The 27,857-nt window shown below is 50.4% G+C and overlaps 1 protein-coding gene across 1 annotated transcript in view; it reads left to right on the top strand.

Moving 5' to 3' along the window:
- Window positions 1–27,857, top strand: part of CDYL2 (chromodomain Y like 2) — a gene marked incomplete at its 5' end in the record, with an annotated part of 52,950 nt that overhangs the window by 20,365 nt on the left and 4,728 nt on the right. The window contains 4 exons of the mRNA XM_049622388.1: window positions 7,900–8,117; window positions 15,795–15,967; window positions 22,225–22,435; window positions 26,950–27,093. Of these exons, the coding sequence (XP_049478345.1) occupies window positions 7,900–8,117; window positions 15,795–15,967; window positions 22,225–22,435; window positions 26,950–27,093 (746 nt within the window). The remainder of the gene's footprint in view (window positions 1–7,899; window positions 8,118–15,794; window positions 15,968–22,224; window positions 22,436–26,949; window positions 27,094–27,857) is intronic.

Raw genomic sequence — 27,857 nt, 5'->3', positions numbered from 1 at the left:
ATTTGTTTATTTTGAGAGAGCATGAGCACAGGAGGGGCAGAGAGAGAGTGGGAGAGAGAGAATCCCAAGCTGGCTCCACACTGTCATTGCAGAGCCTGACGGGGGGTTTGAACTCATGAACTGTGAGATCGTGGTCTAAGCCGAAGTCAAGAGTCAGACACTCAAATGAGTGAGCCACCCTGGCACCCCTCCCCTTTTTTCTTACACTAAAGGTAAAGTACTTTTGTACCTTGTCTTTCTTCATGTGAAGATATATTTTGGAAACTTGGTCCTATTAGTTCATGGAGAAAGAGCTCGTTCGTTTTTTTTGTTTACAGCTGTGTAGTATTCCATTGTGTGGATGCACCCTAGTTTACTTCTCCAATCTCTGCTTGGATATTATTTAGATAGTTTCCAACATTTTGAAATTGCAAATAGTGCTGTAAGGAGTCACCTTAAACATATGTTTTTGTGTTGTTAGAGGTGTATGTTCGTGTCACATTTCTAGAATTGGATTGGTGGGTTGAGAGTAAGCGCATAAATAGTTTTGTCAAATGTTGCCAAATTCCCTCCTATCACTGTTGTGCCATTTTGCCTTCTACCCACAATTAAGAGAGTGCCCACCTCCTCACATCCTCTCTGGCAGAATGTGGTGTTAGGATTTTGAACTTTTGCCAAGCAGGTGGCTGAGAAATGGCATCTCCATATAGTTTTAATTTTTACTCCATTATTACGGGTTTTAATTTGCATTATTAAAGGAAGTTGAGGTCTTATGTTTAAGGGCCAGTTTCATGTAATATTTGTGAATCCCTGCCCGTATCTTCTGTCTTTAGTAAAGGAGGAATTTGAGTTCTTCTGTCTCCAGCCTGTGAAACTTCTTATGGAGGGGGGGCACATGGGTGACTCCGTTGGTTAAGCAACCTGCTGTTGATTTCAGCTCAGGTCATGATCTCACCGTTCTTGAGTTCATGCCCTGCATCAGGCTCCGTGCTGGCAATGTGTGGAGGCTGCTTGGGATTCTCTGTTTCCCTCTCTCTCTCTCTCTGCCCCTCTGCATGCTCTCTCTCTTGCTCTCAGAAATAAATAAATAAAACTTTAAAAAATAAATAGGGGCACTTGGGTGGCTTAGTCGATTAAGTGTCCCACTCCGGATTTCAGTTCAGGTCATGATCTCATGGTTTATGACTTCGAGCCCCATGTCAGGCTCTGTGCTAAGAGTGTAGAGCCTGCTTGGGTTTCTCTCTGTCTCTCTCTCTCTCCCTCCCCTTCTCTCCGTCTCTCTTTCAAAAATAAACTTAAAATTTTTTTTTAATTTAAAAAATACGTAAATAAAACTTCTTACAGCGTGGGAATCTTAGCTTTCTATCTGTGATATGGAAATACTCTTCTCCCGTTAGCTGTTTACTTTTTCATTTGTTCTTTACCTTTTTGTTTTTTCTGTCTGCTTTTGTCTGAGAATTTCTTGTTTATTGTCAATGAATGTGTTTTTGTTTTTGTTTTTGTTTTTTTTTTCCTTGCACCTGTCACTTTGAATATTTGAGGCATTCCTGTTTTAAAGTCCTTGTCATATCATTCCTTGATACTCATTTCATCTTCTTCGGAGCAATTTATGTCACAAGCGTTGATATTGTTGGCAAGGTTTCTAAGCATGTCTTCAGGTTTGGGGATTCTGGTGTATGGGCTCGTTCCAAGAGGGGGGTTTTTGTTTTGTTTTTCTTTGCTTTCTCTCCCCCTGCACCCCCGTAACAGTTGGTGTTTGCCTCCACCTGGCCCAGAGCTGCCGACGGAGCCGTGGTCATGGACGTGGTCGTGTTACTGCTGTTCTGCCTTCTCGGAGGGGACCTCATGCCACCCCCTGGCATCCGGCCGTGGGCCTGGGTCCCCTCTCCCGTCTCGCGTGGGACCCTGGTGTGTGCCGTCCTCGAGTGTGCTTCCTGCCCGGCGCTCCCGGCCCCACGTAGTGCTTTGTGTTGACATTCTGCCTGTCACGCACAGAGATGATTATCTTGTTTGTGAGCCCAGTATTTATCTGCCACTTCCGCGTGCTTGGAGCAGAGGGGCTGTGTCAGGGCGTGATTTTATGGAAACTTCTTCACGTCAAATACTCCTTTGTGCTTAGTCTGAAGGAAGGAATGTGGGAAGGTTTGAAGGGAAAAGAAGGAAGGAAACTGTCCTATGTCCCAGAAATGCAGCTGACATCACTTCCTTTCATGGGCGACAGTCCCGTGAGGCAGGAATGTTTTTTCCGAGGCCACAGGAGGGAAAGGGGGCCCGGAGTGGGTGAGTGAGCCACCCAGCCTCGCAGCTCATGAGAGGGAGTGTGGGGTGTATACACTGGCCCTTTACTGGGTTTCACCCTGATTTATGGGTTCACAGTCTGCTCTGTGCCTGGAATGCTACCTCCTGGGTTTGTGCCTTAGCCTTAGGGGCTGGGAGGACATGGCCGGGAGGACTCACCAGTTCATGCCTCTTTTTTGCAATGACTTGGGGTCCTTCCGCTAACATCTGTGACGTGCCTAGGGTGAGCCGGGCACTTGCTAACCTCATATTAGTTCTTCAGCTGAACCCAGAACAACCCGGGGCGCCTGGGTGGCTCGGTCGGTTAAGCGCTCGACTTTTGATCTAGGCTCACGTCACGATCTCACCGTTCGTGGGCTCGAGCCCCGAGTCTGCGCTCACAGCACAGAGGCTGCTCAAGATTGTCTCTCTCCATCTCTCTCTACCCCTCCTCGGCTCACACATGTGCACCCCCCCCAAAAAAATAAACAAATAAACTAAAAAAACCCCCAACCTCGAAAAGCAGGTACTGTGAACCTCATGTTATCATCAAGGAGACTCGTGCTCAGGAGCTCACGTGGCTTCTTAGCTTCTCGCAGGTACCAAACACAGGGCTGGAGTGTCCATACTTCTGGCATGTTGTGTTTCCCACGGTGTCTTCCTGGTCCGCCTGCCAGTCTTGGGAAGTGTGATGCCCCTGAAGGGGAGACGCTTTGAGGGCAGAGTCCGAGGGGCTCTGGGGCGCAACTGTCCTCTGCATCTCCGAAAATGCAGGGCCATGTTAGCCACTCAGGTTCCATGTGAATTCAGGCCCTGGGGTGGGGGGGCGGGGGGCTCTTCTCCTTGTTTTGGCCCAGAGATGGCACCTTCCGAGTCACCATCAGAGGTCTGAGCCCAGGGTCCTGATAGAGGATAAACAGGTCTGTTTTCCTCAGAACATTTTATAGTTTATTTGGTCAGATGGTCTTTTGGGGGTTGGTTTTTCCTGTGCAGACGGCCATGCAGAAAGGCCATGGGCGTTGAATTCAGAGGCCCCTGCCCCTATTAGTTTCCATTTTGTCTCCTGTATTTTCCCATCTGTCACTATTTTATTTAGGTAATAGTTTGCTTGTTTCCTCTTCATCTCCTGCACACGAAGCAAAGTCTGTGAGGTCAGGGTGAATAAATACAATGAGGGAGAGCTGGGCTCCAATCCTGGCTCTACCATGTAAAACCTTTGTGGCTTCCTGCAAAGTTACCCACTTCTTCTTACCTGCAAAACGGACACAGAATGGCACTTTACCTAGGACTGCTGAGAAATTCGTAGACCTCACATAGAGCTGCTCACAAAAGGTAAACCCCATCTCCTCCTCTCTAATAGAATTGTAAATTAGCGCCTTGACCTGGTTGGGGGACAGGAGGACTCGGGTCAAACCTCTCCCAGCTCTGGAAGGCGCTGACATGCAAGGGCCCCGGAGCTTCTGACTTGTCACCGGTGGGAACCAGTGTCCTCTGAGAGCCGCTTCTGCGATGCACTAACATCTGCCAGCAGGGCCGTGGCACGGGCCCTGTGCCCGTGGCACACGATCTGCCTGGGCTCTACAGAAACCAGGGCCAGCTCCAATTAGGAAGCTCTGGCAGGGAGCTGAAGATTTTGAGGTTAACCCTGAAGAAACAGCTCCCTCTACACCCGCCTTTTAATTAAATGCTCACGTTTACTTTCCGGAGTTCATGGAGTCATTTCACCTGCATCGCGGGGCTTGACGAAGCCCGGTTGCCTTGAGTAACAGAAAAGTACAAAAGGAGGAGGCTTCAAGGAAGCTGTGGGACAACACGGGCCCTGCTGCTTCTGTGCCCCTTTGTGGCTGATCGCTCACCTCGATAGGGACCCAGCAGGCGGAAGGAGGGGTCCAGGGAACCATTTCTGCTCCCTGCCTTGGCCTTGGTTCTTGAGATCCCGAGACCCACCTAAGTAAGGATGTGAGTCCATCCCTAGGGTGACCCAAGACTCCAGGGGCCAAGGAACAATTCCTGTAGACTTCTTGGTGCACAGGTAGTAGGCTGGGCTATGCTGTGTGTGAGCATCGTGCCCTTAAGACCTTTGGAGTACTGTTGGAGAGACAGGGTTCATGCAGAAAATATTGCCGGAATGCTTTTGTGCTGAGCAGAGTGATAATGACTATAAAGCAAGTAAGAGCCACCATCTATTCATTGCTTATTATATCCCAGGTCCTTTAAATATATTCTCTCTTTTTAAAAAAAATTTTATTTATTTTACTAAAACAGTTTTTTAAAGTTTATTTATTTATTTTGACAGAGACAGAGACAGAGACCGCGTGAGTGGGGGAAGGGGCAGAGAGAGAGGGAAAGAGAGAGAATCCCAAGCAGGCTCGAACTCAGGAAACTGTCAGATCATGACCTGGGCCAAAACCAAGAGTTGAATGCTTAACCGACTGAGCCCCCCAGGCGCCCCAGATATGTTCTCTCTTGTAATACTCATAACCCGCTCTTGGAGGGTCCACAAAAGGCATGTTCGCTCTGTCCATGCGGTCGTTTTCTGAGGGTGGGGGCCAGCTTCCGGTCGCGTTCTAGCATCCCTGCCAAAAAGGTTCCAACAATGGTCCACACGTAGTAAGTCCCTCTGTGTGTCTCCTTGCGCCCCTCCTCCTACACCACGGCAGCTCCATCCTACGTGGGTCAGTCACCCACCACCCCGGGCAGAAATGGTGACACTCCACACGATTTTCAGACCTTCGCCAGCGTTCAAGCATGGGGCTCACTCGACATCAGGGAGGCGCCTGGTGATGGACGACCCCCTGGGTTGTCTGGACCCTGGTTTTCAAAGCCTGGATGTTGAAGCAGTGGTGGCAGTTTGGGATGGGCCCAGCAGGTGGATTTTTAACAGTTCTTCAGGTGCTCCTGATGTATGTTCAAGTGTAAAAGCCACTGGCCCGGGTTCTCAAACCTGCCTGCCTGTCAGAACTGCCTGAGAACTGTTTTGTGGGGTTTTAAAAATTTTTTGTTACTAAATTTTAAAATAAAGGAAGCTTCACTTTTAAAACCGCTTTAGATTTACAGAGATATTGGGACGGTAATACATAGAGTTTGTCTATACACCACACTCTGCTTCCTCCCAACGTCTTACATTAGTGACGCATTTGCTACAGTGATGAACCAGTAACAATGCATTGTTATCAACCGAAGTCCATGCTTTGTTCGGCTTTCCGTAGTTGTTGCTTAACATCTGTTCCAGAAACCCTTCTTGGGATTGTCGTGTTTCCTTAGGTTCCTCTGGGCTGTGACAGTTTCTCCGACATTCCTGGTTTTTGATGACCTTGACAGTTTTGAAGCATACTGATTAAGTATTGTGTACAGTGCCCCCCAATTTGGATTTGTGCGATCTTTTACTCCTGCCTAGACCGGAGTTGTGGGTTGGGGGGAGGAAGACCGCACCCGTCGTGAGGGCACACGCCATCGCCGTTAACTCATCGCGGTTGATGTTGGTCTTTGTCACCTGGTGGTGGGGGACACTTTGACTTCTCCATCTGCCCCAGTCAGGTGTCTCCACTGTCCAGCTACTGCTCCCGACCCCAAACTTTCCACACTGTGCCGTGTGGAAGGAAGTCACGGGGCACAACCCACGCCTATGGAGTGGGCACTCAGGCTCCACCTCCCTGTGGGCAGAGGGTCTCCGTAAACTGTTGGGAATTCTTGTGCCTGGGAGACTCGCCTCTTCTCTCCCATTTATTTATTAATTTAATGATCTACTAACGACATTATGGACTCCTGGATATTGATTTTATGCTTCCAGTTAGAATGCAAATACTCCTTTGTTGTGTGGCTCAAGTTGGTGCATCGTTGGCCGCTGGGAGCTCTTTGGATCGGCTCCCCACATGCCTCATCGTTGGGGAGGTTATTTTTTTATTTTTTATGTTATTTTTTGCTACTTCATTCCTTTTCAGCCACTACAAGCTTATCTCATGTGTTTCCTGCCCCAGGCCTGGAGTCAGCCATTTCTCCAGGGAGTCCTGGTTCCTTTTGTTGAGAATTGCATCCGAGACCACCGTCTGGGCCCTAGGTGTGCCCACTGCTGTTGGGATGTCACTGGTTCTGGGCCCTCTCCGCTGACAGAGCAAGGACATACATGTGTGCCTACTACCCTTTGTACGCACACATACCTGTAACTGTCAGTGTAACTGTCTATACCAGTATTGAGCTAAGCGTGATGCCTTCCACTCTGAATCCACTATCCCATGGATCGTTCTAGACCCCGGCCCTCACCTATCTGTAACCTTATACTCCAGGCGGTCGGAAGTGTGGATCCTACCGTCTGCCATCCATTTACTGAATTGTCCAGTTCCAGCATGCCTGGATAACGGTATCAGAATTCTGAACACTCCCCCACCTCCTTAGGAATCGGCTTTGCCAACTACAGTACACCATTTCTCTAGCAGGCTGTTTTGCCTTTAGTTTTTACAGACTCCAGTCATTCCTAGAGTTTCTGAGGTGCTGAGGCACTCCTGCCCCCTTCAGTGAGATTGTTTCTTTTCTTTTTTTTTAATGTTTATTTTTGAGAAAGAGAGACACAGAGAGAGACAGAGACAGAGCATGAGTGGGGGAGGAGCAGAGAGAGAGAGGGAGGCTCAGAATCCGAAGCAGGCTCCAGGCTCTGAGCTGTCAGCACAGAGCCCGATGCAGGGCTTGAACCCACGGACCGCGAGCTCATGACCTGAGCCAAAGTCGGCATGCCCAACCAACTGAGCCACCCAGGTGCCCCGAGGTTGTTTCTCTCATGCATTTGTCATACAGTCAGATTCTTTGATCACATTTCTGTATTCCCTCCTTGGATCCCGCCAGTCTCGTAAATGTGTTTATTTTAAATGCGTACTTTAAGCCTAACTGTCTGTGCTGCAAAGTTCTTTGCGTTTTGACAGATGCTTCATGTCCCGCATTCACCATCAGGGTATCCTAGAGAATAGCTTCCCCACCCTCGGAAATCCCCTGTGTTTCATTGTTCCACCTGCTCGGATTCCACCTGATCCTGGTAACCACACATCTCTTGCCTGATTCTCTCCTTTTGCCTTTTCTAGAATGTCATGTAATTGGAATCATGCAATGTACAACCCTTCTCACTGGCCTTTTGCACTTGGCATTCTGTGTTTAAGATTCATTTGTGTATTTTCATGGCTTGGTAACTAGCTTTCTTTTCATTGCTGAGTAATATTCCCTTATACAAACGTGCCGTTTTGTTTATCCATTCACCTAGTTAAAAGACAGATTGGTTGCTTCCAGTGTTTGGTAATTACGAATAAAACTGCAGAGGTTTTTTTTTTTTGTTTGTTTGGTTTGTTTGTTTTGTTTTTCAACCATCAGATTTCAAAGTAGGGGGTTCCTTGTTGCCGAAGGCCTCGGAACAGAAGCTGAGGCTCACAGGCTATCAAAGATCATATCAGGCCCTCCACAGAGCTCTCTCTCTTAGTTCAAACTTGGAGCTGTGGCAGTTAAGCCCTGGGCCATTCTCCACCCAAGAACAGAGGAGGGTGAACGGGGTGGGGGTCCCAGCCACATCCAACCCTTTCTGTGAGAATCTGAACGTTCTGTGATCACGCTCTGGTGTGATTGCTCCTAGGTTGGTTTCTCACTTTTTTTGTCTGATTTTGGAAGGCTCTGCTCTGACCAACGGGGGATTGAACTTGCACAGCCCCGTGAAGAGGAAGCTGGAAGCAGAGAAGGACTATGTCTTTGACAAGAGGCTCAGGTACAGCGTCCGCCAGAACGAAAGCAACTGTAGGTTTCGGGACATTGTCGTGCGGAAGGAAGAGGGGTTCACACACATCCTGCTGTCCAGCCAGACCTCGGACAACAACGCGCTGACCCCTGAGGTGAGAGACAGGGGACCAGAGGGGAGGGTCAGGCTGGAGAGGGCTTCTTGTTCAGAACGGGGCTCTGGCTTCCTCTTGTGTCCCACACACAAACTTGACTGTGGGGCACAATGCGCTCATCACTTCACCTACATTACCCATTTGATCTTTGTGTCCAGGTAGTGATCCTATCCCATTTTATAGACGAAGATCTCAGCAAACAGAGAGATTCAGAAAATGAGTCAGGGTCACACAGTCAGAGGGCAGCCCCAGAATCCAAATACCATATCTTGGGCTTTGCGGCATGTCAAATTTTTTTTGCTTTGGACGGAATTATATTCACTCGGCTCTCTTGCTGTTTTTTTTTTTTTTTTTCAATTGAGATATAATCCACGTGCCATAAATTTCACCCTTTTAAAATGCACATTTTTTTTTAGTCTGTTCACAAGGTCATGCAACCATCACCACGATCTGGTTCCAGAGCATTCCCGACACCCCCAAAGGAAACCCTCCGTCCGCCAGCATCCCCTCCCCATTCTCCCTCGCCATGTCCCTGGTGACCGCAAATCTCCTTTCTGTTGCTACGGATTTGCCGATTCCGGACATTTTACATAGATGGAATCGTATGGCGTGTGGTCTTCTGTGACTGGCTTCTTCCACTGAGCGTGAAGTCTCATCCGTGCTGTAGCGCGTGTCAGTGCGTCATGACTTTGCCATGGTATGGATGTGCCACATTTTGTCCCTTAGTCATTCCGTGATGGACATTTGTGTCGGTTCCCCTTTTGGCTACTACGTTGTGACTCCTGTTGCCACGAACACTCGTGCATGGGTCTTTTGTGTGTGTGAACATGTTTTCAGTGCTCTTGGAGATACTCCTCGTCGCGGAACCACTGGGTCGTGTGGTGACTCTGGATGTAACTTTCTGAGGAACTGCCAGACTGTTTCTCACAGAGGCTGTGCCATTTTACATTCCCACTGGCCGTGTGCGAGGGCTCTCATTTCTCTGCTTCCTCGTCAACACTTGTTATCATCTGTCCTTTTTATTATAGCCGTTCGAGTGGGTGTCGGGTAGTGTCACCGTGGTTTTGATTTGCATTTTCCTGATGACTAACGATGGTGGGCATCTTTTCGTGTGCTTATTGGCTACTTGTCTTCTTTGGAGAAATGTCTCTTCACATCCTTTGCCTATTCTTAAAACTGTTTTTAATTATTGAGTTTTAAGCCTCCTTTATCAGATGTAGGGTTTGAAAAGATGCTCTCATCCTCTGAGTTGTCTTGTTTCTTTCTTGATGGTGTCCTGGGATGTGCAATGTTTAAAATTTTGATCAAGTCCGTTTTACCTGCTTTTTTTTCACCTTACCTTCTTAATGCTAATGAGGCTTCTATTTTAGGTGAACAGAACGGGGAAACAGTGCATACTTGATGCTCTTACGTAGACAGCACCATTTAAGATGTTGTCTGTGGGTACTTGGGGGGAACAATGAAGAAATAAGATGGATGTTTTTCAAGAGATTCTTGATGGTGCAAATGTGGGAAAAGATGAATCCAAGCAGCCCTCTCCAACTAGACCGACCTGGGACAGGGTGGCAGAGTGGTAAACAACAAAAACAGTGACAGTACCAGCTACCAGTGGCTCTTCATGCTTTGTGTTTACTCTTTATCTCATTTCCTCATCCAGGAGCCTTCCGATGTAGGGTTGTTACGAGCCACCCCTTACAGACAAGATGATGCAGGTTTAGAGACCTTGACAGGCTTAGGATCATGCAGCTTAATGGAATAGAACCTTCAGGGAGCAGGACCCTTGCTACTTGTGGCCACCGTATTGTTTCTTACACTCAGACCAGTGCCTGGCCTGCGGAAGACGGCGAAGTCCACACCCCCCTCTCCCTGTCCTGCGATATTCTGCACCCTCTGATTTCCGTAGGAGCAGCAAAGACACAGAGGCTTAATCGCAGGGGTGTGTTTTGGGGTCTCTCTCTTGCACGTTCAGGAACCACCTGAGGGTTCTCTGCTGTATAGACCTCTGTCGTTTACCCTGAAGGCTGCCCTTCCCATATTTATACACATGGAAACCTTGTTATTTTAAGCTCATCATGAAATATTCACATGAGACCAATTCTTCTTGGATTTTTTTCTACTTCACTACATTTTAAAAGCAAGCTTTTAAAAGGCACAGCGTTTTCCTTCCGCAAGTCGAATAAATGTGAAGTCTCCCAGTTCATTCTGTCTCTTTGAACAGCTTTGTGTGTTAACCATTGCCTACTCACCACGGACGACGTGTGGCATCCAGCTGATGTCAGGTGCACAGGTTCTCCGCTCCTGGGACGCGGGCTTGGTTAATTAGGGGTTCCATTCCTAATTGGTGTCTGTCAGTAACAGAACAGGAGGAAAGTGGAAAAAAATATTGATCTGGTATTTTCAGCTGTCTCAACAACCAAAGTGGATTGACTCTACAGATAAGCTGACCAACTGGGTAAAGTAGCCCTGAAAGAAAGATCCCAGTGAAACGAATAGGCGGTGTTAGAGCAATATAGATTTCGGAGGCTAGTAGACGAGGCTTGCATCCTGCCTCCACCATCTCACCTTGGGAAGTTACCTTGCCTCTCTGGAGCTTCCTCATTTGTAGAAGTTATACTATATCTTGCTTGTGGGATTAGAGATCATGTCTGCAAAGAGGCCCACAGAATGCCTGGCACACAGGAAGCGTTCAATAAATGTTCCCATCATTGTTAAAATGAAACAGAGGTGATTTAATGGTCTCCAGCAGACCAGCCTTACTTATTCATGGAGCAGCTGGGGTGAGGCCACCCTGCATGTCATGATTGAATTTCTTTTTCTGGTTGTACGTGGGACGTTGGTCGGATTGGCCTCATGGGCAGAAATTCGTACATTACTGGGTGTGTTAACTAGATTCTGAGGCTAGAGGGTATGTTGTAATATTTCTCCTGTCTGTAATATTGCAAAGAACCAGGAAGATAATGAAAATGCCCCTTCAGGAAAGAGCCAGCAAAATAGATTGCCCAAAGTGTTGGTGATTAAAAGCTCATCTACTCCCCCTTTGGGAGATGACCCCAAGCCTTCGCTCAGCTCCCGGTTTTCTGCAGTTCTCCCAGACTCAGAGAGCCGCACCACTGCCATCCCGGGGGCACAGTGGACACGCGGGAATCACAGCTCACACCCCTGGATCACACCCACCACATCCATACTGCCCCCAAGGCCTGTTAGCTTTAATCCTTGAACGGCCCGCTAACATGCTTTTTTCTCCCTGTTTCCATCCTGACCAATATGTTCTGGACGGTTGCAGTCACCTACTAACAAGTGTGCTCTTTCATATTTCCTCCCCTGCAATCGGTTCTCCACACGGCAGGCAGAGTGATCTGCCGTGAATGCAAATCTGATCAAGGCACGCCTTCTACACACGCACGTGCACATGCACGTGTACACGTGTGCTCCTGCATTTCAGATGCATCTGTGATTTCCAGTTGCACTGATTAAGAATCAGAACGATTCACGCGGCCTGGTGAGGCCCCTGTGTTCCGATCTGCCCAACTCTGCGACCCTCCTCGCCTTGTGCCACACAGCCTCCTTCCCTCCTCCTGCACTCCAATCAGCCTGGCTTGCTTCATGTTCACGCCTGCACCAGGGCCTTTGCACATACCTGTGCCTCCTTCCCTTCCTCCTTGCCTAGTGGCCTTACACTTCGTTCGGGTCTCAGCTCAGCCACCACATCTGCAGGAGTGACCCTTCACTCCCACCCCTCCCCACCCAGCTCCCTGCCCAGGTTATATCCTTCTCTCACTATGCACCCCTCCCCTCTGGAACTCGTTACGGTTGTTAGCGAACATGTATTTGTGTGGTAGGTTGTTAAATGTCCGGTTCCCCCATTACACTGCAAACTTCTTGAGGAGGTAAATACTGTGCTACTCATTCGATTCAGTCAACACTAACTAGGTTTTGTTTATATGCAGGGTTCTGGACTAGGTGTTACAAGGGTTATACAGATGAGTAGAAGACTGTTTTAGCTTTTAAGGAATTATATTAGTTATCTGTCACTACATAACAATTTGCCCTAAACTTAGCATCTTAAAACAACAAATATTATCTCACAGTTTCTGTGTGTCAGGAATCCTGGTGTGGCTTAGCTGGATGCCTCTGGCTCAGGGTCTGTCAAAGCCTGCAGTCAAGGTATGTTGTCTGGGGCTGCGGTCTCAGCTGAAGGCTCAGTGGAGGCGGATCCACTTGTAAGCTCACCCAAGTGCTGATTGCAGGTCTGAGGTCGTCACTGTCCAGAGATATCAGTTCCCTGTTATGTGGTTACTTCCTATGGGCTATGGATTTGCCTCTCCCTATGGCAACTCGTGACATGACACCTTGCTTCCCCAGATTAAGAGCTCCAAGAGGAGAGAGAGAAAAACAGGATAGCCAAGACAAGCTGTGCCCTTTCATATCCCAGTCTCCTCTTGAAAGGGACATCCCATCACTCTTGCTATATTTCATGGTTGGACGTGAGTCACCGGGTCTAGTCTACCCTCAAGGGGAGGGGATGCCACAAGCATGTGACTACCATGGAGGGGATCCTTGAAGGCCATCTTCGGGGCCACCTATCAGGGATTTAAATCAAGCAGGAGGTAGGGTGAGGCCAAGATGCTCACATCCTACAAGGGGGCTTGTCACAAGTGTCTTAGGGGGGATTTAAGACACTTGGGGTGTCAGGAGAAGGAAAAGTTTGCATTTAGTCAAGGATATGTGGGAAAGCATTCATGAAGGTGGTCACAGCTGAGAGAGATGGGCCCTGGGTGACTGATTTTAGCAAGTAGAGATGAAGTAGAGAGGGGGACTCTGGTCTGCTCCCCCCTTTTGACCCACTTTTTTTTTTAAGTTTATGCATTTATTTTGAGACAGAGAAAGCACATGGGAGGGGCAGAGACAGAGGGAAAGAGAAAATCCCAAGCAGGCTCCATGCTGTCAGTGCAGAGCCCAGCATGGGGCTCAAACCCACAGACCGCAAGGTCATGGTCTGAGCTGAAATCAAGAGTCAGATGCTTAACCGACTGAGCCACCCCAGTGCCCTTGACTCCCTTGTGATGAATTTGGTTATCTGCTCCCAAGGCATGGCAGATCCGAAGGTAGGGGTAGCAGTGGGGATTGTGCTTTCGCCAGCAGATACATCTGGAGCAGGTGGCAGCTAATGAGGGCAGTCCATCTCAAGAACGTATTTGGGGCTTCAAAATGCGTAGCAGTCTTGGACCGTTTGTTACAGATGCATTCCCTGGGAGCCTCTGAGGGGACTGGTCTGTTACAGGCTAGCAAGGGACCATCGAGAGGCAGTTATGTGTGTGCAGAGTATCCTGTTTGGGAAGGCAAAGGAAGTAATCATTTTAGAATGTTTCACTTTAAGCAAACCAGTTGCGTTGTACAATTTGGGGTCCTTCAAGGAGGTAGAACCTCCAGCCATCTCTCCAAATTGGATTATCAACATGAGAAAGAAAAAGGAAAGCTATACTAACCAGACATAGCATTCTTGAAATTACAACATATAGTTTGTACTTTTCTCACATGAATGAAGCCCAGATCGACTTGGCACTTAATTCATAAAGGAGGTGGCCGTTTTGCTTGATTTTGTCTTTACTAATTGACTAGTAAATGTGGCCTCGGTGAGAGAGGCCACTCTCTGAGTCCTGTGTAGCATGCCAGTTCACATCTTTACAGCAGAGTTTTCTTTTATTTGCCTCTCAGAGAAATAGAGTTCATGGATTGTTCAGAGCATGTCTATTTCTGGAGGCAGATGGTTTAAAGGACCCACAAGATAGTGGCCCATTCGCTTTTTTTGATGTTCAAAGGAAATCTGTGGCTTATACCCAGTTAGAATGGAAAATGACTCTCCCACCCTCACAGAGCACCAGCTGGGAGATTCTCTATTTAGATTGACATCCAGCCCTACGTTTGTCCGTGAAAATTCACCCATTTACTGAAATCATCCTACAGTATGGACTAGTAGAAAGAGAAGGGGTCTGGGGGTGAGATTTTCACCATGGTTCTGCCTCTTGCTTCTGACCTCGGGTGACTTATGTCACTTCTCTGAGTTTTCCTCACTCTCCCTGCAAGATCAGCATCCCATTCCCTCCTCTATGGGATTATCGTTTGGAGTAAAATATGTGGAAATTACTCGATGTAGTCCCTGGCACCTCCAAGGGCTTAATAAGTGGGTTCTTTAAAAAGTCTAATTAAGGGGCGCCTGGGTGGCGCAGTCGGTTAAGCGTCCGACTTCAGCCAGGTCACGATCTCGCGGTCCGTGAGTTCGAGCCCCGCATCAGGCTCTGGGCTGATGGCTCGGAGCCTGGAGCCTGTTTCCGATTCTGTGTCTCCCTCTCTCTCTGCCCCTCCCCCGTTCATGCTCTGTCTCTCTCTGTCCCAAAAATAAATAAAAAATGTTGAAAAAAAATTAAAAAAAAAAAAGTCTAATTAAAAAAAAAACTGGCTCTCACAATATTTTCCCATTGTACCCTATGATGATGCCTAATGAAAAATTAACAATGATCCTTTAAAAGCCTGTTCACTTATTGTCTCCCCAGTTGGACTCTCAGCTCCACCCAGGCAAGTGCATGCCTTGTTTTCTCTTACCATGCCTTTTCTGCACTGATTTTTCCCTCCTTCCCTAACTTCTGTTGGATTGAGTGATTGAGCTTTCTTTATTTTACCCCCCTCCCCATCCATTGTAATCCATGTACTTTTAAGAAGTTATCCTTAAGTTACAAACACATAGTGAAGCCTAAATGTGATCATCGCCTCTCCACCACTCCCAGACATAGAACCTTGGCATGTGGTTGTCATTCCTCTCTCATCAGACACAATATTATCGCCTGGACTCCAGTTCTACCCTTGTGCAAACCCTCACCCTCAGTTGGTCAATATCAGTATGATGATTTTATAGTCATTCTTATATTGATTTATCAACACATTCACCATGTTTCTTTGCTGGCTGTTATTATTCCTTGCATGTCAGTCTTTTCTTTCTGAATATAGTTTTCTTCTTTCTGAAGTGCATCCTTTTTAAATTCTCCCAGTGAGGGTCTAAGAGTGGTAAACATTCTTTTGCTGAAAAATGCCTCATTTTTATCCTTGCTTTTGAATGATAGTTTAGCTGGATACAGAATTTGTGTTTGACGGTTGTTTTCTTTGGCACCTTGAAAATTTTATGAGTTTCTGATGCCACAGCCCTCTTCCCACGTGCCACCTACGAGCCATGCAGAAGTCTTAGTTGAATTAAGGATAAGCAAGAGTATAATTAAACCTGGCCTCCTAGAGAAGGCTAACATACCTCACCTGGCTGCTCATAGGAATTTTTTTCCCCACACCTTTGAAAAGAGCCAAACGTGTAAATGCTGGAAGAAGATTTGCAGAGACTTACCAGGGATTACACGGCTCCAAGCCAGGCTTCCCAGCCCGTGGCCAGTGACCTCACTGCCACCTTCTTAGCACTCTGTGCCGGCTTCGGGGATGCTGCAGGGGAGCTCTGGTTTTGGTGTTTCTTTGCTTAGTCTGGATGTGGCTTGTATTCAGGGGAGACTTCCTGCACAGGAAGAGAACATGTACTTGGCTCTGCCCTCAGGGGTGAGGCCTCTGGCAGGCTTGAGGTCTGAAGGCCCCTGGCTCATAGGTAGACACTTAACATCCCCACAAATCCATCTCTGCCCGCAGATTATGAAGGAGGTCCGGCGAGCGCTGTGCAACGCGGCCACGGACGACAGCAAACTGCTGCTTCTCAGTGCAGTGGGCAGCGTATTCTGCAGCGGCCTAGATTACTCCTACCTAATTGGCCGGTTGTCCAGTGACAGGAGAAAGGAGAGTACCCGGATTGCAGAAGCCATCAGGTGAGCTCTGCTCATGTTTGGACACTTTGGGACCTGCCTCCTTTTGCTAAATGTAGCACATAAAAATACAGGCTGCTCAGTAAAATTTGAATTTCAAACAACAAAGAATTTTTTTATCATAAGTACATCCTATGCAATATTTGGGATATACTTATACTAAAATTTTTTTTGTTGTTTATCCAAACTTGAGATTTTAATTGGGTATCCTGTATTTTCTGCCCAAATTAGGGGTGCCTCTGCTGTCTAGATTAGATCCGACCTTATTGTTTCCCTCAAAAAGAGATTTTATTTCCTTATATTAATTAAGCACAGCATCCGGTAATGCCCATGTGTGAATCCATACTACTCCTGCCCTTTGCCTGATGGTGAAATCTTGGATTTTCTGGGTGTCCCTGTGTCCTGGAGCTGATGTGGCTCAGCCCTGGGGAGAGGATGGAGGGCTACCCTGGGCAGCTGGGCATCTTCAGACCCAGTGGGGTGGGGAGTTCCTCTCCCTCTCTTGTTGCTTTTGGGATAAAAGTTGGGATCCTGGGGTTGACATCGGATCCCAACAATCAGTATCTCTTTTGGGAGCACTGAAAGGTCGTCATTTCCCCATTATTCATAGGCTGATCAAAAGCAAGTGAGTGTTCTTTCGAGCAAGGGCCGTCACTCATCCTCCACCCCGGGAAGGGCTCACGCTTGCTGCATCTTGTGCCGTGCTCAAACCAGAGTCACGGTGCAGTAATGCCTCCTGCTCTCTTGGAAAGGGGCACCCGTCTCTGTGGGGTCATGGAGGCCGAGGCCACACGTGAGGGATTTTCTGGGGCCTCTAATCTCACTGCGCCTGGCAGCGTCCTACGGAGGCTAATTTTCCTGAGCCCATAGCCAGGGGCTACAGTCTCCATGAGCTGATGTGCAGACACTGTCACTGGTGAAGTTCTGAGTCCTTTCTTCAGGGTGAAGCATCCGGTGAAGTCTGCTCCAAAACACCCGTGTGCTTCATGTTGCCGATTTCTTGCCCAAAGAGACGCCACAGAAAGGCCGAACACATTATTAGAAAGGGCATCCTGGTTGCATGATGCTCCCAGGCATCGTGGGTGCAGACAGTCCTGGCCATGTCCACAGCGGTTTTTTCTCTGCTTGGACTCAGCTGTGCCTTTTAGCAGCTTCCTCGTCACATGGTGAGGGGAACAGTAGGGGCCCCAGTAAGCCTCCTTCATTTACGGGACCATCAGAGACGGGGCTCCCATCTCTGTGGCCTGAGGAAAGCCTTGGTGGTAGCTATCATGTGGTTCACGAATCTCAGTGGGTGCATTAGCTGGATTCCCAGAAGTCCCAAATTTGAGGAGAACTGGGAGAATGCATTCGCTCACCTCTCAAGAAACGCAGTCAGTAAGATTTAAGACATTTTCTGTCTCGTCAGGAAGGGGAGTTTCTCCTTGGCAGAGTGGAAGGGAGGTGACAGAGGGAGTCCCTCCCAGTGCTGGAAGGGAGTGGACGTTCCTAATTTCTGAGCCGGCAGAGACCTCGGGCGAGGGAGGGGAGGATGTCCCCTAGACCAGTGCTTCTCAGCCCCAACAGCACAGAGAATGGCAGGGAGCTTTTCTACGACCCAGTGGCTCGCCAGCAACCCCAGAAGATTCCACATCCGTGAAAGTGGGGTGCGGCCAGCGCAACTTTGGTTTTCAATTTCCCTCAGTGGTGCTCCTGCGCATCCGGGGTGGAGAACCCCCACCCCACCCTAACCCAGGGGTTTCTGCACCACTGACTGAGAGCACTGGAAGTTCTAGAAACAACAAGATCCTTCTTTTTGTGTAACAGAAAAGGTTGTTAGAAGAGGGTGAGGGAGAAGGTGCTGGAAGGAACAAGGGTGGGTGAGGAGCTTCAAGGGCGTGGATGGGGTGCAGAGAGGACGGCCCTGTAGAGGAGAATGCCCATGGGGTCGGAAAGCGACTGTGTGCTGCTCTTTGTCACTGGATTCTTGAGGGAAGGCTCCAGCTCCACCAACTTTGGAGAGCTCCCCCCGGCAGCCACACTCCAGAGTCTGGGACACGATGGAGCAGGGAAGCATTTCCCAGAGAATGTTCTGGATTTCCCGAGAAGCATCATGAGTGAGGGGCACTGTGGTTAAGTTTAGGCCATGCCGCGAGTCCTGTCCCTGTGCCTGCAGATTTTCCAGGCATATTAACGTATTTGCAATCTGAGAAGCCTCTTGAGAAAGAACTTTTTTCAAAATCTCGCATGGCTGGAACAGATTTTGGCCCCAGAACCTTACAACCCACTGACAGTCCCTTGCAGTTTTCTGGGGGCATGCGTGCTGTTGGCTGGGCCGACCTCCAGGATCCGGCATGCCGCGGGCCCTCAGCGCCCCCCAGCGCTGCTCCCGCCCCATCCTCATCGTGTCCTAGAGAAAACACGCGCACACGTGACCCAGGACGCCGTGTTCACTCTGCAGATGTTTGTTGAATGAACTAGCAGATGTGAGAAGGGCTCAGATGATTCATTCGGTGCAGGCCTCTGTCCAGGACCCAAACGAGGCTGTCCGCCCCATCCTGAAAGAGAGGGTGCCCTCACCTGAACTCCTCGCAGGTGATGCGATGGCCTGCTGGCAGGTTGCTGGGATTAAGAGTAAGCAGATAACCCGTGTGAAAAACTTGCACTGGTCTGGCACGCAGTTGGTACTTCCAACAGCTGTAAAGAATTATCTCCATCGCTAGTTCTGTGAATGTCCGGCCATGAGTTCTAGCTGAGCCTGGTCTGACTGTGGAGTGGGCTTCGAGAGCACCCCTGTGGGGGCCCCTGGATGACCGTCACCATGTGTGTCTGGTGCGTGTAGGTCCCGTACTGGCTGACTTGGCTCTGAACATTGGCAGTGGGAGGGCTGCACCCCTCGGCTCTGGTTAAAGGGACTGGGTGACCGGGTCACACAGGAAATGCCAGTTGCTCTGGGTGGAATGTGGACATCCCCACATTCAGACTATGGCTTCAGAGTCTCCTTTGGGCCTGGAGGGCGGATCTCCGACCGCTGAGAGTGGAGCGAGAGCAGCGCCCGCCCTCCCCCGCAGGTGCACTGACTGTAATAATAGCAGCAGTGACCGAGGGCTCCTGCGTGCCAGGCAGGACACGTTTGTCCCTCTGGGGACAAACCGTTGGCTTTGCCATTTGACAAGGAGTAAAATGGGGTTCCAGAGAGTGAGTGACTTGCCCAACATCTCATGACTAGTTAGGGGCAGAGTAGAGACCCGACCCCAAAGTTCCTGCTGTTTCTGCCACATCACAGCAGCCCAGCACCCAGACAGGCAGAGGCCACAGGGCTCAGGCTCAGTGGAGGAAGTGGCAGGGGCCGGGGTCAGCATGACTGATGGACTTGAAGCCAAAGAAGACGGCATGTCATCCCCCCCCCCGCCCCCTCCCCCCCCCCCCCCCCCCACACACACACACAGTCCCACTGCCAGAGTCAGGATCAGATATCTGAGCAGCAGTGTCTGTAACGCAATATCCTGTTTGCTGTCTGGCTTCTGTGTCCACTGGGCCCTTGTGATAGAGATCTCCTCTGAGTGAGAGGAAGAGGATGGGGAGAGTGGTCTGTGCATTTGCATTTTCGTATCTGGGACAGGAGCCCACCGCGTGGCTTAGACAAGAACAGGATGGGGTGGGGGTGCAGGGGCAGAGCTGGGCACGCTCGGTCCCCTTAGCCATCCTCGGGGTACTTAATGCTTCTGCACAGGGCTCAGGTTGGAGACCGCAGAGGGAAGGGTTCTGGGCTCCAGCGCAGTGTGCTTTCCGTACGGTCATGAGGGCGGAGGTGAATTCCCGAAGGGCTGCCCTGTGCATATTGGGGCAGACTGGACCTGCAAGAGGTCCACAGTGGGGAGGCGTCTTGATAGGGAAGAACTGCTTTACTCAAAGTGTTCCACAGCAGCTGGGGTCTGGTGCGTCCTCAGGATGCCCGGAAGGGAATCCTGCACTGAATGGAAGATTTGGCCCGACGACTTCCTGAACTCCTTCCCGGCTCCAAGATGCAAGGTCCTGAAATCGTGTATGAGGGGGTTTAGATGTGGAACGTTGGCCCCAAATCACTCAGACCCTGTGGTTCCAAGGACCCTGCCAAGAAGCCCCACGTACCGTGCAGCCTCCAAATTACATTTGGTAGAAATCACATGTTAAGGCCAGCGACTAAAGCCTTGAAGTTAGGAAGTCAGGCTGGGAAGGGGGCCACCAGAAAACCAGGAATCCGAGGGCCACGGTGCCAGAATGCAGCAGCATCCTTTTGGGGGTGAGCTGCAGTGGGGTCGGCAGTGGCCGAGAGAACTCCCCCCTCGACTCACACATCGCTGCTCAGGAGTCAGGAGATGGGACGCCTCCAGCCTGGATTAAGGGTGAGACTTACGTGGCAACGTATAGGTTGTGAGACAGTCTTCTCACAGTTGAATCCAACCCCAACCTATCACTGTGGTGCCCACATCTCTTGGTGAGGATTGGGGGGAAATGCTAATCCTTGAGAAAGGATAAATCAGCCAGCCATTTGTATTAGTGAAGTATTAGCTGCTGTAATGAATGAACCCCAAATGTATGTAATGGCTCAGTTGTGATAGAAATCTACTTCTTATATATGGGAACCTGAAACAGATGTTACTTATCAGCCCATGGCTGTCCTCCAAGTGTGACTCAAGAGCACAGACTCCTTCCATCTTGTGGCTCAGCACGTGCCTTCCAAGACTGCCATGCCTGTCAAGGTGAGAGGGCTTGCAGACCGCATGGCGGGAGGTTTCCGTGCACGGGCTAGAAGTGTGCGTATGGTTTCCATTCACATTCCATTGGCCAGAGTTTCGTTCCTTGGCCACAGCCACCTGCCAGGGAGGGGGAAATGTGCTCCAGCAGCAGACTCGGGAAGAGGAGGGAAGGGAAATCAGGTCTGGTGAACAGCTAGTGTGTCCCTGCCGCACATCTTCCATCTTCAGTCTCAATCAGAGATTGCTCCTCTGTTCGTTCGGCAATCATTTGCTGAGTGTGAACTCCGGTACGTATGGGCACCAAGCCGTGCACAAGGCAGACCTGTAGGTTTCCATAAGGAGCTGGAGAGGGAAGAGAATCCAAAAACAAGTAAGCAAGCAAGTAATGAGGATAATTGCAAATCGTGAGACTGGTGTTTCCCAAGAACTCTCAGAAGGCCCGTGCAGCTCACGCATCATGAGCAGGCACGAGGGAGACGAGATGTGCCTGGAGCGGTGAGCAGAAGCAGACCAAGGTCATGGTCAGGAGTGTGGATTTTATTCTTTTGAGGTCTCGGTAGTTTCTCGTCTTCTACCTGGGAATAATGAAGGATGCAGGCTTTACTAGACATCTTGGATCTTTCCTCCATGTCCAGATGAATATTAACATTTTATAGATCTTATATAGCAGCTAGGGGAAGGGCGAAAGGCATTCTAGGGCAGAGGAAGTAGAGAGAGGTGTCTCTGCTTAATAGGTACAGATGCACGCAGGAACTTTGCTCACTGCAGAAGGGCAGGGTGATAAAATGTCTCCTGATCCCAGAGCCATGATCCCAGATGCCTCATGTCTCCATGCCCAGTGTCCTTCCCCACTTTTGGTCGAAGCCACCCTAACGTGTGGATCCTCATCAGCCCTTGATGAGTCTGGCATCCCTTTGGGTCATTCAGAGTAAGACAATCGTAGGACTGAAAGAAATGTTAAATATCATCAGTCCTCACCTGTGACCACCATCTGAAGCTTGAGTTTCTTTCTTTCTACACCCAAAGTGATCATCCAGCCAAAGTTGGAATACCTCCAATATTGAGGATTCATACTTCCCAACACCAGCCTTTCCACCCTTGGCCAGTGCCGTCAGAACTTTCCTTCTCTCCTTGTGTTCACATATGCCTCCTTTGTGTTCTCTTTCTGGTTCTGAACCTTGACGTTCAGGTTGGCTTCCTTAGGATATTTACAGTTTGTCAATATCCAGGGAGTGAGTGCAGTACTGGGACAATGGGCATGACCTAGGACCATCTGGGCAAACTGGGAAAGGAGGTCACGCCCATGAATTTCTTTCTGAAAACCTGCCACCAACCACCAAGTGTGCCAGGCCTGTGACTGCAGCTCAGTGGCTCAGTGTCCAGGAGGATGAGACGCTTGCCTGGCACCCTCTTCCCTCTGATGACCGGAGGGTGCCAGGCAGCACTGGGGAAGCTTGTCGCAGCCTCGGTAGGTTCAAGGGTGTCAAATAGGTCTCGGCAAGCCTGGTCACCTGCTAAAGAGGGTCTTCTCTTTTCTCCCAGGGACTTTGTGAAGGCCTTTATCCAGTTTAAGAAGCCTATCGTGGTCGCCATCAACGGGCCTGCCCTGGGCCTCGGTGCCTCCATCCTGCCCCTCTGCGACATCGTGTGGGCCAGCGAGAAGGCCTGGTTTCAGACCCCGTATGCCACCATCCGCCTCACGCCCGCTGGCTGCTCCTCATACACCTTCCCTCAGATCCTGGGCGTCGCACTGGTAAGCCTCCTCGGTCCTTGGGCAAGATCCCTCTCTGGGATCCCGACAAGACCCCTTCTGTGTCCTGGGTTTAGGATATGGCCCTTCATATGAATAAGGACCTCGGGGGTGCCCCTCGTGGCGGAATCTGCTGACTGTCTCTGCTTCCTCTGCCTCCCCAGAGCAGCTGGGAAGAGGGCAGGCTGATCTTGGAGCCTTCCCATGCTGGTGCCAGACGGCACTGGCGGGTGTGGCCGAGGCGGAGAAGATGATGGCGATGTTTGCTTACCAAACACACACTTTGTTTACGTAACCGAGTTAACTCGATTCAGTTAGTTCACATAATAAACACTTAACTAGTTAAAGCACGAAGTCGTCTGAGCGAACTGAACTAAGTTCAAGCACTTTGCATCCATTTTTTTCATTCATTCCTCACAACAGCCTGATAAGATCCCATATCAGAATGGACTGTGTGCTGTAACAAACGATCCCACAATCCTAGGGTCCAAACAACAAAAACTTCTTCCTCACTCTTGCTGCGGTCCAGCCGTCCACACTGACTGGTGGCCCAGGCGTCTTCCATCTGGTAGATGTACCTCCGCTTTGGCCAGTGGACGTGAAGAGAGAGGCTGGGCATTTTCAGGGGCCTGGCTGCAAAGGGCATCTTCGTCCCCGCTCACTTTTCAGGGGCCAGGGTTCCGTGGCGTGGCCACACCTACCTGCAAGGGAGGCTGGGAAATGTAGTCTTGCTGCGTGTCCCAGAAGCAGGAGGGGATTTTGGGTGATCACAAGGCGAGTTCCACCTGGAGAACCTGTGTTGCGGTTTCCATCACACAGATGGCAAGCTAAACTGGAGACGTTGAGGAACCTACTGAGTCCCGTGTCAACAGGCAGAGGGGTGTCTGAGTGAGTGGTGGCATTCACGGCAGGGTGCGGACAGATTCTGTGCCAATAGCCAGAAGCAGGTGTGGTCAGGGGCCGGTAATAATAACTAACAGCTAACACTTGGAAAGCACTTACCGTGGCCAGTGCTTGATGGCTGCTAACTCAGTCCATCCTCCTACAACCCTGTAAGGTAGGGCTGTTGTCATCCCCACTTGACAGATTGGAGGCTGAGGCTCGGGGAGGGTGAATTGTGCAGGGTCACACAGTGGGAGGGGCAGTCGTGGCATCTGAGCCACAAACTGTCTGGCTTCAGAGTCTGTGCTCTTAACCAGTGTGTCCCAAAGGAGGACCCGCCTCCGAGGAGTGAGTCTGAAATTGGGGGCAGGGGTGTGTGTGTGTGTGGTGTTTGTTTGACCAAGACCCTATTGTCTGAAATCAACTTGAGTCTCCTCCTAATGGCTTGTCTCTCCAAGAAGGACCTCCAGACCAGTTCTGGAAAGTCCCAGCACCCACGTATGCAGGTGTAGGTGCTCTTTCTTGTCTGATACTGGAGAAAAAACTGGCCACATTCCATTGCAAGGGACACCTGTGACCTCCTGTTAGTTGAGCGTGGTGGGCCTGTGGTCACCCCTGACATTGTCTGCTTGCTCTGCCTGTGACAGATGCTCCTGGAAACTCTTTCCTCCATTCTCTCCATTCCCGGCTTCTTCTTGACCCTCCGGTAATCTATCTGTTTGTCTCTCACAAAGCCTTTGCGGGGGCGGGGGGGGGGGCGGTCTTCTGGTTTGAGTTGGAGCCCTTTGGCAAGGAGCAAAAGGTTTGAATGACCCAGGCCTTCTGGTTCCTTCTCATGTTTGGTCTCTGGCCTTGATGTTCACATCCCACAACTCGGAAAGGTTAACTCCCATGTGACTTCCGAGGCCTTGTGGGCTCAGTGTGGCCACCACCTGCTGAGCAGACCAAGGTTCGTGCCTCTTCCATCCGTAGGATTCCGGATATTCTCGGTCTCCCCTCCCCCCCCCCCCACCTCCCCTCCTCAGGCTGAGGTCCTTGGGTGAAACCCTCAGGCGCCAGCTGCCTCTGGGAGTTAGTGGGGCCCCTAGTGAAGTGCTCTTGGTACTCAACTCCTGCACAGGGAAGCCCGATCATTTTGGCACTCACTGCTGTCCCTTTGATGCTTGCACTGCACAACGTGCCCACTGTATTGCCATCACACACCAGAACCACATGGGCACTTTGATGGCAGAGGACTGAGTGGGTTGTCCCAGCAGGATTTTCCCAGCTTGTGCTCACCATCACACGCGGGCTAGTTTACTGGTCACTTTCCACATGATGGTCTCACTCACTCTTTCTCAACACCTGCAAAGGTAGGTCCTGTTGCCCTCCATTCTGCAGAGAAACTGAGGCAGTGGGGTGATAGCCTAGCAGGTGCTGCTCCTTCTTTGAGCCCACAAACCTCAACGAGCTCCCGGAAGGCACCAGGCCTTTCTGCCCTCCCTGCTTAGAAGTGCAAAGATGAGTAACACGGGGGCTCCGTCCCTGATAATCCTGTCTGTGGGCGCTGATGCATGGCTGGCGTGGTGTTTCCCTGCTCTCTGTTGTCTCGTTGGATCCTCACAGGTGGTAATTGGTACCCACTTCAGAGATGAATAAACAGATTCAGAGAGGCAAAGAGATTTGCATAGGGTCACAGGGCAAAGCCAGAGGCGGAGCAGGGGTGTCTGATCTGCGGCCCATGCTTCCCTCTGCCCCGGTTCCGTTAACCTTGGCTTTCCTACCTGGGAAGGGAAGAGACTCGTAAGCGTCCACACTGCTATACTGTGGTGAGGTTCAGAGGTGGTTAGGGAAGGCCCCCAGAGGGGCACCCCCCGAGTGAGTCTGCAAGAATGGGCACCCCCGTTGTACGCCTTCAGTGTGGGCTCGTCACTCTCTGATGGTGGCACGAGAGAGGAGGAGCAAGGACGAGATCAGTGGAGACCCCCAACAGCCCATGACCACGGCACCACCCCGTCCACAGGGCAGGGCCAGCAGGGGGTCGGTACGGCCATTCGGATTCAGGACCTTGGGGCCTGCTCGAGGCTGCTCATGGTCTCAGCAGTGGCAGAAAAATGAGGCAGGCGGGGAGCCCAGGAAGCAAACACTTTCCCTTTTGATCTCGGCCACTGTGCTCTGCCCGAACTCAGTGCCGCTCCTGTTCCTCCCCGTCCTCTGTGGTTGCAAAAATGTGAACACTGTACAGCCTTATCTCTTTCTGTCTCTCTTTTATTTCAACCATTTCTGAAACTCCAAGAATGTTGCTGACTGAGACGTGTTCTTGCCGACCGTGTCCTGTTTGGCTCCTTCTATTGAGTTCCTCGCTTTCGTTTCCCCTTCCCGAGACAGAGGTGTTTCTAAATAAGTATAATGACATATATTTGTCTTCAGACCTCTAACCAGATACATGCTGTAGGCTCGTTACCGGCCTGATAAATGTCTCTACCCCGGCATAGAAAGATGGTCCTCTGGGTCATCACGACCCATCAGTGACAACCGGAACAAAGGGAAAAACACACATGTAGATCCAGCAGCTGAGAGAACCTGGCATGTGAGCATCGATCCGAGAGCAGCTAAGCATGCAGGGGGCAGGCGGATGGATGGCCGGTCAGGGAAGGGATTGTGTGCTGCGTGCAGGCGGCGGGGATTTATCCTGAAGGAGATGGGGATCCCATCACCTGGCGGTAGCCCTTCCATCCTAGTTATCAGCGGGAGAGTCACTCGGGAAGTTGCAGTGGTGGGTGCACTGTGCTGTCGGTGCCTGGGACCCCCTCCATTAGGCTCCTCCCAGAACAGGTACGGCAGCTGTGAACTACAAAGCAAGAGGAAATTCTTTGAGGAGTGGGGTTCAAAAGGAAACCACGGAAGGCGAGTGGGCAGGGGAAGGTGGGGCGGGGAGGGTGCTTTTGGCTCTTCACAACTGGGCACAGCCCTGGGCCACTGGGAGAGACGCACCTCTCTGCTTTAGTATTAGGGTATTATTTAGGACCTTTTTGGCTGCCAGTGATGGAAGCACCTTAACTGGTTTAAAGGGGCTTTAAAAGAACGCAGTGGTTGTCATAACTTGCGTATCCAGAGGCGGAGCCTGACGCTGGGGTCCAGGAATCCCAAGCCCAGTCAAGACTCTTGTTCTCCATCCTTCCTTTCTTGGTGGACCCACTTCTCCAAAGAGTGGGGACACGGCAGGGGGTGGCCCTGGGCTCTTTGACTTGAGCATCGACCAGGCAGGGAGAAAGATTCTTTCCCCTCACCTCCAGCTTAGGGCTTTATCGCATAGGGTAGATATGTGTTCAGCACCGAAATGGACGCAGCCCGAGGTGTAAGCCCACTGCGTGGGTCCGCCTCCAGACATGGGGAGGGGTGTCGGGCAGATGGACCCACAGTAGGTACGCGGCTTCTGTTGGGAATTTAAAGAAAGTTGTGGACCCTCTGATCAGAAGCATGTGCACAGACACAGATGTCTTCAAGCAGTTCCCAAAGCTTATCTGACCCTCCCAGCTGATGATGACCCTGCCTTCGGGAGCCGGGACAGTTGTGCGTGTCAAGCCCAGGCCTCGCTAGCAGATGTGGGAGGCACTCTGGGCTCTCAGCCTTCCCTTTGCCTTTGCTTTTTTCAGGCCAATGAGATGCTCTTCTGTGGACGGAAGCTCACTGCCCAGGAGGCGTGCAGCAGGGGACTTGTGTCCCAGGTCTTCTGGCCAACCACGTTCAGCCAGGAGGTCATGTTGCGGGTCAAGGAGATGGCATCCTGCAGCGCAGTGGTGAGTTCCTGTGTCTTTGTGTGCTTGTCCTTGCAACAGACCCATTTTACAGATGCGGGTGATGAGTCTGGAAGGGACTGACTGACTTGCCAGCGGTCACGCAGGGTGTATGCGTAACAACGCCATAGATGCCTCTTCTCGGTGCCAAGAGCTTAAACCCGGAGAGAGAAAATCCGCATCCTTAGATATATTCCCCATCATTTCCAGTTTGAAAACCACACAGCAGAGATTTATACTCTGGGGTAGAGTACGTTGCCTTAAAAGAAAGTCCTAGACACGCACAAAAGCACAAAACATCTGTAGTTTTTAAAGAATACGAGAAACAAAGGCAAATAAGGACCAAGGGTTTTAAGCCATCCGGGAGATGAGAGAAACCAGCGTATCTGCCCTCGTATTTCACTTCTGCCCACTGAGCGCTTGGCACATTTAAACATCACCATTGGACTCTGAAGACACACCGAGAAACGGATAAATAAATAACACCTCTGCAGAGGCGCCCGATTTTAATTAAGTGTCGATTTTATCTCATAAAAGTCACTCTGAGCACAGTACGGAAATATCCTGTTGAAGGGTGGAGCGGAGGCTGTTCCTGGAGCCACAGGGCTGGTCTAGGAAATGAGAAAGGTGATTTGGGAGAAAAGGGCCCACGTGAGGGAGAGCCTCCTTGTGTCCTCCAGAGTCAGGGGGCTGCTGGGCTGGAGTTACGGGGTCAGACCCTTGAGCACCCCTTCCTTGTCTCCGTCTGCCCGTCGCCCCTCGCCCCC

The sequence above is a fragment of the Panthera uncia genome (assembly GCF_023721935.1).
Source record: "Panthera uncia isolate 11264 chromosome E2 unlocalized genomic scaffold, Puncia_PCG_1.0 HiC_scaffold_20, whole genome shotgun sequence".
NCBI classification, from domain to species: domain Eukaryota; kingdom Metazoa; phylum Chordata; class Mammalia; order Carnivora; family Felidae; genus Panthera; species Panthera uncia.
This window is presented reverse-complemented; position numbering and strand designations above follow the sequence as displayed.